The following is a 12,121-nucleotide window of genomic DNA, read 5'->3' on the forward strand; positions in this document are numbered from 1 at the left end:
TTAAGAATAATAATAAAAAGGACAAAAGTATTAATAATATTAGTTGTTTTAAAACAGACAAATACAAGCAAACTAATCACCAGAATAAAGAAAGCGAAAGAGAAAAAAATTTAAAAAAGAGAAAAAAAAATTGGTGAAGGACAGGGCAGGGCACCCAGGCTCCCTCTGAGCACACAGACTGTGATGGAGTTCCTGTGGGTCCAGAAAGTAGGTGTGAGTGGAGGATGGCTGCACCTCCGTTCACCAAGAGTAACAAGAGGAACGTCATACCTTGTCAGTCTTGCAGGTCCCGAGTGTCCTTGGGGTTGCTGGAAAGCACAACGTGTTCTTAAGCCCCAAGAATCTGTGAGAGCGCTATCTCTTTAAATATCCAAAATAGTCAAGCCGCTTTTTAAACCTTCAAAATGGTGGCGTCCTCCGGACCAGCAAAAGTCCACAGCTCAGCCCACCTTTTTCTTCACCTTCTCTGTTTGTTCCCCAGCCACCGTGCACAGTCCTCTGTGAAGTCCCTGGCTAGCAGGGTGATTTTTTTAGATTAATTCTTAGGTCCTACCACCACTCGGGAATCTCCAAGCTGTCTGTGTCATCAGGATCGCTCAGGATTACTGCCAGACCGCAGCTCCATCTGTCTCTTTTTTTGGTATTTTCACGCAAATTCTTCTGCTAGTTGGGGTTTAGTCCACTTGTATATCCTTCCCTTCAAGGCTCAGGGGTCCAGGATTATCTTCTGTGTCTGTGTTAATTGGTTTCCCTTTTCTTTGTTGAAGAGGGTCTGTGCAGTCTTTCTGCCTAGTCCGCCGTTTGCCGGATCTCCCCTAATGTAATTTCTTAGAAAGCTGATATGCTGCCCATGAAGTGAGTCATACGTATATTGACAAGATGTAGTCTACGGATGGACTTGAGCTCCCACTTTAAGGTTCGTAGCCAAACCACAGGCCAAGAAGTTCTTCCATTATGGCCCTTCTCCATACTTGCCCTCATAGGACTATCACTGAAGACTGGATGCTTTAGTGAAGGACAGTAAGGAAATAAGATGGTGCCAGCTATCAAAAAGGGTAGTGTCTGCTTGGTCTGTGCAGAAGAAAGCATGCCAACCTAAATGTGATCAAACGATTTTAAATAAAATCCATAATCAGAGGAGAGAATGTATTAAAGCTTAAATTTTAAAGCACTTGGTTCATGGAAGGCTGCAGTCTACAGCAGGAGCCTTAACTCTATTTTGCGGCTTGATATAAGTTCAGACACCATTGAGCTCTTTCTGACCATTAAACCACCAAGGTGTCTATTTATTGATAAATCCAGGACAAACCTAGGAAGGGACAGTTTACCCTCAGGAAGAGTGGGGTTGAAAGTAGATTATGCTCACAGGAAGAACTAGGGAACTTGCATAGGTGTGTCCTTATCTAATTTAAATTAAAGGTTGGGGTTCTGGTGTTGTCTTCTAGCCACCTTGTGGTTGCCTGACTCAGGCTGCATAGTCTCAACTAATCATCGTGTAACAAGGTGGTCTAGCCCCAGAACCCAATCCTGTAGCTCCTTTTAATCTTTCCCTGCTTCTGTAGTCCCACATGTAACAGTGATGATGGACCTGCCACCAGTCATGATTTTGTGATGATTTCTTTTGTACTCTATCAAATATAATGAACACCATGACTGTGACTCAGTGGACTTCATTCAGCTTTCTGTACTGGGTACATGCTGATGATTTCCCTCATCCTGGATGATTGTATTTGTCCTAAGGCTTAATAAAAGGATCTCTATAGAACAACAAAAGTTTGTTGAGGAACAAGATATTTTAATGGTGCCACAGTAACTGCCCACAGATAGATTATTGCAGAGGAGGAAATGTACCTCACATTAGAGAGGTCTGTATACCATCCAAAGACTCCAAAAGAAGAATAAAGAAACAAAAAAGACATGAGACATACAGTACACAAAAAGTTCAAGAGCAGATGTAAATCCAGCTTTTTCAATAATAATATTTCAATTATACTATTATTATTGACAATTGATAATAGTAAATGTAAATGGGTCAACAATATAATTAAAATGCAGAGATTGTCAGACTGGATATAAAACATGTTCTAACTGTATGCCATCTATAGGATTACAGGGGAACTTCCTCAGCCTCAAAAAGAGCATCTGTGAAAAATCCACAGCTAACATCACACTTAATGGTGAAAGAATGGATGCTTTTACCCTAAGATCAGGAAAGATAAGGCTCACCACTTTTTTTAAAATTTTTTTAACATTTTCTTTTTTTATTGTGACTTGGGTGAAGATTTACAGAGCAAATTCACTTTCCATACAGCAGTTCACATACACTTTGTCTCATGACATTGACCACAATTTACCACAATGCAACAGCTCCCCTCCCACTTCCTCCCGATAATTACCTCCTCCCTGTGTCCATTCCTGCATGCCTTCCTGCCCCCTGAGCTGTCTCCCTGTGCATAAGCAGCCCACCCTTCTTTCTCCCATGATTGTCCTCTCCAAGGAGTGTATCTACCTCAGGTAAATGTTCAACTCATATGCCTGTCTTTTGCTTGGCTGGAAGCCACAGGTGTGTGTTCAATTCCAGACCTGATGGGCAGCTAGGGGCCATAGTCTCAGTGGTTCCACCAGGCTCTATCAGACCAGCAAACCTGGTCCCCCCCCCTTTTTTTTTCTCCAAATGATTTTCAGTTTTGTCCACATTGTTCTCCCTCTCTATCCAGGATCTCCAACATAGATCCCCCCCCAAGTGATTGGCATTTATAGCCAGGCACCAACTAGTTCTTCTGGTCTCATAGTCATATAGGCTGTAGATTGGATGGTGTACCAGTCACTAGGACTGATTGTATCCTTGAATTTTTAGTTTTCTTCATTCTTCTTTGCTCTGGATGAGGAGAGACCCATCATTGCATCTAGATGGCAGCTTGCAAGCTTTTAAGATCCCAGTCCCTACTTGTCAAAGTAGGAGGTGGAACAATGTTTGATGTAGTATGTTATGCCAATTGAGCTTAATGTCCCTGCGACTATGGTCCCAAAGGCTCACCACTTCTATTCAACTGGAGATTCTAGCCAGGGCAATTAGGCAAGAAAAAGAAATTAAAAACGTCCAGATTGGAAAACAAGTAAAACTATATCTACTTGCAACTAGTATAATCTTGTATATGGAAACTCCTAAGGAGCCTACTGAAAAACAGGTAGAACTAATAAATGAGTTCAGCAGGTGCAGAAAATAAGATCAATATAGAAAATCAATTGCACTTTATACACTTGCCATGTAGAATGTGAACTTGAAATTAAGAATACAACTCTATTCACAGGAACATCAAAAAGAATAAAATAAGAATACATTTAACAAAAGAACCACACAATTTATATGCTGAAAATAACAAGTCACTGAAAGAAATTAAAGAAAATGTAAATAAATGGAAAAACATATTCAGGGATCAGAAAACTTAACATTGTTAAAATGACAATATTTCCCAAACTGATCTACAGATTCCCTGTTATCCCTGTCAGAATCCCAGTGACTTACTTATTTGCACAAATTGACAAGCTGATTCTAAAATTCACATTGGAATTGCAAGGGACCCCAAGTAGCCAAAAGTATCCTGAAAAAGAATGAAGTGGGAAGACTCACACTTTCTGATTTCAAAACTTAAGTACAAAGCAGTGGTAATCAAGACAGTGATATTGGCACAAGGGTAGACATATAAATCAATGGACTGAAAGTGAGAATCGAGAAATTAATCCATATATATATATATATAAACCCCTGCTGCCATGGAGTCAGGTCTGACTCATAGTGACCCCTCCTTTGGTAAATGCTGTAACATATACAAAACTCTGGGTTTTTTTCTTTAAATTTTATTGTGTTTTAGGTGAAATTTACACAGCAAATTAGGTTCCCATTTAACAATCTTTTATACAGATTTTTCTATGACATTGGTTACAAATTGTACAATGTGTCAGTATTCTCATTATTTCTTTTCTGTTTGTTCTGTTTCCTTTGATCTTCTCACTTTCGCTTTTGGGTAAATGTTGACCATTTGGCCTCATATAGTTGGTTGTTTAAGGGAACACATTAGTCACGGGTGATATTGTTTATTTTATAAGCCCATCTATTATTTGGCTGATAGGCGACCTTCAGGAGTAGCTTCAGTGCTATATTCAAACGATGTCTTAGGGCAGTAGTCTCAGAGGTGCCGCTAGTCTCTTTCAGTCCAGAGAGTCTGGCCTTTTTTAGGAATTTCAATTTTGTTCTACATTTTCTCCCAGTCTATCTGGAACCTTCGATTGTGTCCCTGGTGAGAATGGTCGGTAGTGGTAACCAGGCACCATCAAGGTCTTCTGGTCTCAGGTTAAAAGAGGCTGTGGTTCATGTGGACTGTTAGTTCTGTGGGTTAGTTTCTTCCTTGAGTCTTTAGTTTCCTTCATTCTCTTTTGTTCCAGATGAGCAGAGACAAATAGTTGCATTTTAGATGACTGTTTGCACGTTTTTAAGACCTCAGACACTACTCACCAAATTAGGATGTAGAAAATTATCTTTGTGAACTATGTTATGCCAATTGATTAAATTGTCCCATGAGACTATTGTCCTTATCCTTTTAATAGAGTAAACTAATCCTGAGATATGTTTGGCTATGTCTAGGAAGTCTCCATAACTGTGCCCCGTATGTGCTTTCTTATATATGTGGATATATACGCAGCATGAATAAACATGTATATGCCTACAGATACATCTGTACATACATGTGCATGTGCTCACATATTCCTTCCCATACACATACATGCATACGTATTTAGCTGTGTAATCACACATGTATTTTTGGTTGTTTCCACTGTCTGTGAATTTGTATATGTTATAGCATTTACCAAAGTTGTCCCTTTTTCTTGTGTACATCTTAGTGACTTCATTTACTTTGGTCAAGTTGTACAGATTCACCCCCTTGTGGATGAATGGTATTGATGGTATTGCCTTTTCCATCACCAGAAATAACAAATGTCTACTATCTAGAAAGTGATTTTTTTGACCATTGCCATTTTTGCAGGAAGTAAGATAGTGTCTCATCGTAGTTTAGATTTGCATCTCTCTAATGGCTGATGATCACAAGATTCTTTTCACGTATTTGTTGGTCACTTGGATTTTCATCTTTGGTAACTGTCTATTCATGTCCTCTGCCTAATTTTGATTGGATTATTTGTCTTTTTGTTGTTTAGTTGTTGAAGTTTTCTATATATTTTAGATATTAGAGCCTTGTTGGATATGTCATTGACAAAGGTCAACTGTTTTTTGATAAGGGTACCAAGACCATACTAGAATAAATTTTTAACAAATGGTACTAGAACAACTGAATAGCCACAAGCAAAAGAAGTTGTGCCCTTAGACCACATTAAAAAATAATCATAATGGATCAAAGAAGTAAATGTAGAAGAAAAAACTATAAAACTCTTAGGAGAAAATAGAATATAAATTTCCATACTCTTAAATTTGACAAAGAAGTCTTAGATATGTCACCAAAAGCATGAGCAATAGAAGAAAAATTAGGTATTTTGGAATTCTTCAAAATTAAAAACTTTGTGCTTCAAAGGGCACCATTAAGAAAGTGAAAAGGCTGCCCACAGAATGAGAAAATATTTTTAAATTGTAAGAGATTTATGAAACTTGTATATATAAATATGATAAATAAATGTATAATAAATATAAATTGATTTTTTAAATATATGTATTTAAAGAACTCTTGTAACTCAGTAATAAAAAGGCAAGTAACTTAGTTAAAACATGGGCAAAAGATTTTAGTAGACATTTCTCACAAATGACTGACTAACAAATACCTGAATAGATCCTGAGTATCGTTAATCATCAAGGAAATGCAAATCAAAACCACAGTGAGATAACATTTCACATCCACTAGGGTGGCTAGAGTCAAAAAGTCAGTTAACAGCAAGTGTTGGTGAAGACATGAAGAAAGCAGAACCCTTAGAAACTGCTGGTGGAAATGTAAAGGTGCAGCTGCTTTGGACAACAGTCTGCAGTTCCTCCAATGAGTAACCCTAGAGTTACCATCGTTGCTAGCTGCTGTGGGCCAGCCCTGATTCCCGGGGACCTCGTGCAGAGAAGAACAAAATGCTGCCTGGTCCTGTGCCATCCCCATGGTCAGTTGTGGATCAGACAGTGTTCTGTTGTGATTCATAGGATTTTCAATAGATCACCAGACCTTTCACCATAGATCTTCTTAGTCTGGAAGTTCTGCTGAAATCTGTTGAGCATCATAGCAAAATCCAGGCATCCACTGACAGACCAGTGGTGGCTGTGCATGAGATGTATTGGCTAGGAGTCAAACCCAGGTGAGAGGTGAGATTTCTAACATTGACCCACCAGTGTCTGTCATAGTTGCCGTATAACCTGTCAAGGTCACTCCTAGGTATATACTCAAGAGAAATGAAAACATTTGTCTATACAGAATCTTGTACATAAATGGTTATAACAGCCCTATTCATAGTAGCAATATTATTCATAGTAGCCAAAAGGTGGAAACAACCCAAATGTATATCAACTGATGAGTTGATAAACAAAATGTGGCATATCTGTACAATGGAATATTTCTTACATCTTTTGCCATAAAAAGGAATGAAGTACTGATACCTGCGACAACAGGAACGAACTTTGAAAACATTATGCCACGTAAATGAAGTCAGTCACAAAAGACCACATAATATATAATTCTATTCATATGAAAATGCAAAATATGGAAATCTATGTCGAAAAAAGTAGATTAGCAATTGCTTAGAGCTAGGGAGGTGGAGGGAGCTCTGGTAGCATAGGGGAGCTCTGGTAGCGTAGTGGCTAAGACACTTGCCTGCTAACCAGATGGCTGGCGGTTCAAACCCACCAGCCACTCCTCGGAAGGAAGGTTGGGCAATCCTACTTCTGGCAATCCTACTTCCGGCAATCCTACTTCCATAGTGATACTGCCTCGGAAACCCAAGGAGGGGTCGCTATGAGTTGGGGCCGACTCGACGGCACATAACAACAACAACAACAGGGAGGTGGAATGTGGGGACAATGGACCAACAACTGACTGATACTGGCTTTCTTCTTAAGGCCATAAAAATACTCTAAAATTGTATGATTGTTTCATATATTGCTGACTACATTTAAAACCATGAATTGTACACTTTAAATACGTGAATTTTATGGTATGTGGATTATATCTCAGTAAAGCTGTTAAAAAAGAGATAAAGTAGCTTTTTAACCCTGGAATTGGGATTCCATGAACTGTAATGGAAAATACTGGGAAGAAGGGGAGAAATACTAAGTTATGTGAGAGGACTTACAGGGAAGCCATTTCTCTCACTGCCATCGAGTCAGATCCAACTCAAAGCAGAGATCGCAAAAGATGGTGACCAAGGGTAACAAAGCTTTACCTGGTTACAAAGGTCTAACAGTCCCTGATAAATGAGAGAGAAGGTATGTCAGGAGTCAACTGATTGTGTAGATTTATGTTTAACCTTTAAAAATGAGTGTGGACATGGCAGTTCCTCTAAGACTTCTAAACTGGAGAACTATAATTAGCGGGAATTTTTGCCTAAAACATGTATGTACATATTAACATTTATTTCTGTTACTTGTACTGGGAATTTTCATTTTCTTTTTCTGAACACTCATTATGTTTGTGTTTCAGCTGTTAGATTAATAGGTAAAATTAAAAATCATTAGCTGATTTTTTATTGTGATATGGTTTAGGCCTACGTGAATTATTCTATGTTTAAGAATTTTATTATTTGTTACTTCTTTCTAGAAAGGATGCTTTACTGAAGAATTTAAAGTTTTCAATAAAAACACAGTAAGAACTTTACTGAAATTTAGTTTTGTGCACATGTAATATTTTATTAATGTTTCATATAACTTTAATGTTTGTAGCTTATACCTTTTTATTCTTTTTATCCCTCCTACTAGTCACTGTTTGAATGAACGTGATTAAATAAAGAGTGCAGTATTTACTCACAAAATTTTGGCACACTTTTAAAAAGTTGCTATCTTACTGCTAAATGGTGAAAAAGAAAATTAGAAGTCATTGGATGAGGGAATCAAATGCTCCATCTTGGCACAGCCTCAGAAGCCTCACTTACTGGATTGAGGAAGTGTTCTTTTTCTCCTTGGAGAGTTTCTGAGGGGTTGTTTATAATTCTTATTTCTTTAAATTTTCCTTATTTTTTATTGTTGGGAACACACACCTATCCAATAGTTTGTACGTGCACAGTTTGGGGATACTGATGGCATTCTTAAGCCGCGCAGCCTTGCTCACCCGCCTTTTCGGAGTTGTTCCTCCCTTATTACCAAAAACTCACTGTCCCCAGCTTTCTATCTAATCTTTCACGTTGCCATTGTTAATCTGATCACATACTGATAGTTCTTAGAAGAGCATAATGCTCAAGCTAGACCTTTTTTTTTTTTTTTTAACTAGTTAAGCTAAACTATTGTTTGGTTTTAAGATTTCAGTGGATATTTTTGGTTTATGGTTTAAATGTTAAAGCAGTAGTTTCAGGGGTTCATCTACCCTCCTTGGTTCCAGAAAGTCTAGAGTCCATGAGAAATTGAAATTCTTTTCTGTATTTCCCCTCTTTTAATCAAGATTCTTCTGTGGAGTATTTGATCAAAATGTGGAGTAATGGTAGCCAGGTACTATCCAGTTCTGGTCTCATGGCAAAGGAGGCTATTGTTCTTGGAGGCAATTAGTCACACTTGCTATATCCTCCTCCTGTTTCTGACTCTCCTGCCTCTGTTGCTCCAGGTGAATGGAGACCAATTCTTGTGTTTGGATCACCACTTGCAAGCTTTTAAGACCTGAGGCACTATGCAATGAACTAGGAGGTAGAACACAAGCACTAAACACGTTATTAGGCCAAATAACTGGGAAGTCTCATGAAATCATGACCCTAAACCACCAAATCCCATGAGGTGTTTGATTGTATATAAGCCAGCTTCAGAAGCTACTCTTTTTTTTTTTTGTAAATACATTTTGCTAACTTAACTTTTACAGGTGTACAACTTACTGGCAGCAATTACAAGAATCAGCTGTGCAATCCTACCTTTAGTCAATGCAATTTTTCCATCACTGTTAGTCCTCTTTTCCCCCCTCCCTCCTGCCCTTAGCCAATAATAAACTTTGGTCTCTATGCATTTGTCTTTTCTTATCTTTTTGTGTAAGTGAGTCATATAATATTTTTCCTTTTGTGTTCAACTTATTTCCTTGAGCATAATGTCTTCATGCTCTGTTGGAACCTTTATCCATCACTAGTGGAACTGCAAAATGATACAGCCACTGTGGAAAACAGTATGGTGGTTCCTCAAAGAACTAAAAAAATCGAACTACTATATGACCTAGCAATTCCACTCCTAGGTAAACCTCAAAAGACTTAAAAGCATAGACACAAAAACAAACTTGTACGTCAATGCTCATTACAGCACTATAGCCAAAAGGTGGAAACAATCTAAATGCCTATTAACAGATGAATGGATAAACAAAATGTGTTACATACATACAATGGAATACCACTCAGCCAGTTGGAGAAATGAAGTCTTAATACATGTTACAGTATGGAAAATGAAGTCTGCTTGTTATAAGAATTTTATGGTTCTAGTTTGCACATTTAGGTTCTTAATCATTTTGAATTTGTTTTTGTGTATGGTTTGAGGCAAGGGTCCTGTTTCATTTTTCTGCATGTGTAAATCCATTTTTCCCAGCAACATTTATTGAAGAGACTTTTCTTTTCCCATTGAATGGACTTAGTACCCTTGTCAAAAACCAGTTGGCTATAGATGTGTGGGTTTATCTGGACTCTCAGTTCTATTCCATTGATTTATTGTTACAGCGTTATCAGGCTGTTTTTATTACTGTAGTTGTATGGTATGTTTTCAAATCAGAAAACATGGGCTCTCCTACTTTTGTGCTTATCTTTCAGCATTGTTTTGGCTGTTTGGGGCTCCTTCCATGTAAAGTTGAGGTTTGGTTTTCTATTTCTGTAAAGAAAGCTGTTGGAATTTTGATCGGATTATACTGAATCTATAGATTGGGGTAATATTGATATCTTAACAATATTAAGTCTTCAAATACATGAACAAGGACCATCTTTCCATTTACTTAAGTCTTCTTTAATCTCTTTCAGCAATGTTTTATAGTTTTCATTGTATAAATAACATCCCTGGTTATTTTATTCTTTTAGAGCTATTTTAAGTTGAATTGTTTCCTTAATTTCCCTTTCAGATTTCTCATTTCTGGTGAATAGAAACACAAATAATTTTTGTTTGTTTACCTTGTACCCTGCAACTTTGCTAAATTCTTCTATGAGCTCTAGAAGTTTTCTTGTGAACTCTAGGGTTTTCTAAAGATAGGATCATATCATCGACAAAAAGATTTAATTTTACTTCTTCTTTTCCAACCTGGATACCTTTTATTCATTTTTCTTGTCTTATTGTTCTGGCTAGGAACTCTGGTAGCGTAGTGCGTAAGTCATATGACTGCTAACCAGAAGCTTGGTGGGTCAAACCCACCAGCCATTCCTCAGAAGGAAGGTTGGGCAAACTACTTCCATAGTGATTCTGCCTCGGAAACCCAAGGAGGGGTCACTATGAGTCAGATACAACTCAACAGCAGTGTTTTGTTTTGCTTTTTATTGTTCTGGCCAGGACTTCTAATACAGTATTGAATAGAAGTGGTGAGAGCAGGTACCCTTGTCTTTTTCCCAACTTCAAGGGGAAAGCTCTCAGTCTTTTTCCGTTAAGTATAATATTGCCTGTTGGCTTTTCATATATGCACTGAATCATATTGAAGAGTTTCCCATTTATTCCAATCTTCTTTAGGGTTTTCATCACAAAAGGGTGTTGAATTTTATCAGGTGCTTTTTCTGCATCCATAGAGATGATCACATGGTTCTTTTCCTTTGTTCTATTGATATGGTATCTTATGTTGATTGATTTTCTAATGTTGAACCATTCCTGCATTCCTGGAATAAAACCCACTTGGTCATGGTGTGTGACTTTTTAAAATATACTGTTGGTTTCTGCTTACTAGTATTTTGTTGAAGATTTTTGCATCTATATTCATAAGGGATGTTGATCAGTAGTTTTCTTCTCTCAAGTGTCTTTGTCTGGTATGGATATTAGGGTTATGTTACTTCAAAGAATGAATTAGGGAGCATTAATTCCTTTTCTACCTTTTAGATGAGTTTAAACAGTGTTGGTGTCAAGTCTTCTCTAAATGTTTGGTAGAATTCCCTGCTGAAGCCATTTGGCAACACCTCCTTAGGTTTCCCAGGTGGTGTCTCTACAGAAGTAGAAAATACCATGACTTGGGTCAGGTGCACTTGATCTTCAAAGTGACATCTTTGCTCTTAAACACTTTAAAGAGGTCTTTTTCAGCAGATTTTTTCAGTGCAATACAACATCTAATTTCTTGACTTCTGCTTCCATGAGTGTTGATTGTGGATACAAGTAAAATGAAATCTTTGATAGTTTCAGCCTTTTCTCCATTCATCATGATGTTGCTTACTGGTACATTTGTAACAATTTTTGTTTTCTTTATGTTGAGGTGTAATTCATACTGAAGACTGCGGTCTTTGATCCTCACCAGTAAGTACTTCAAGTCATCTTCACTTTTAGCAAGTCATTTTAGGAGTTGTTGAGTTAGGCTGTTAATTTGAGATCTTACTTCCTGTTTTATGCAGGCATTTTATTGCTATAAATTTCCCTCTGAGTACAGCCTTCACTGCATCCCATAAGTTTTGTTATGTTGTACTTTCATTTTCATTTGACTCTAAGAAATTTGTAATTTCTCTTTTGATTTTTTCCTTAACCCATTGGTAGTTTAATAATGTGTTGTTTAATTTCTACTTATTTGTATATTTTCCAGGTTTTGTTGTTGTTTTTATTAATGTCTAGCTTCACTTCATTGTTGTCAGAGAAAGTACTTTATATGATTTCAACCTTTTTAAAATTTATCAGGACTTCCTTTGTGACCTAAAAAGTGGTCTATCCTGGAAAATGATCCATGTGCACTGGAGCAGAATGTATATTGTGCTGTTTTGGGATGTGCTTTGGTTATCTAGTACCGTTTTGACGGCAATATAC

At 37.5% G+C, this 12,121-nt stretch overlaps 1 protein-coding gene across 1 annotated transcript in view; it reads left to right on the forward strand.

Moving 5' to 3' along the window:
• The window catches only part of C2CD6 (C2 calcium dependent domain containing 6), a 190,900-nt gene that overhangs the window by 64,994 nt on the left and 113,785 nt on the right, over positions 1–12,121 (forward strand). The window contains exon 6 of the mRNA XM_007936057.1: positions 7,794–7,838. Within this exon, the coding sequence (XP_007934248.1) occupies positions 7,794–7,838 (45 nt within the window). The remainder of the gene's footprint in view (positions 1–7,793; positions 7,839–12,121) is intronic.

The sequence above is a fragment of the Orycteropus afer genome, unplaced genomic scaffold (assembly GCF_000298275.1).
Source record: "Orycteropus afer afer isolate SDZICR_OR568_19922 unplaced genomic scaffold, OryAfe1.0 scaffold00002, whole genome shotgun sequence".
NCBI lineage: Eukaryota > Metazoa > Chordata > Mammalia > Tubulidentata > Orycteropodidae > Orycteropus > Orycteropus afer.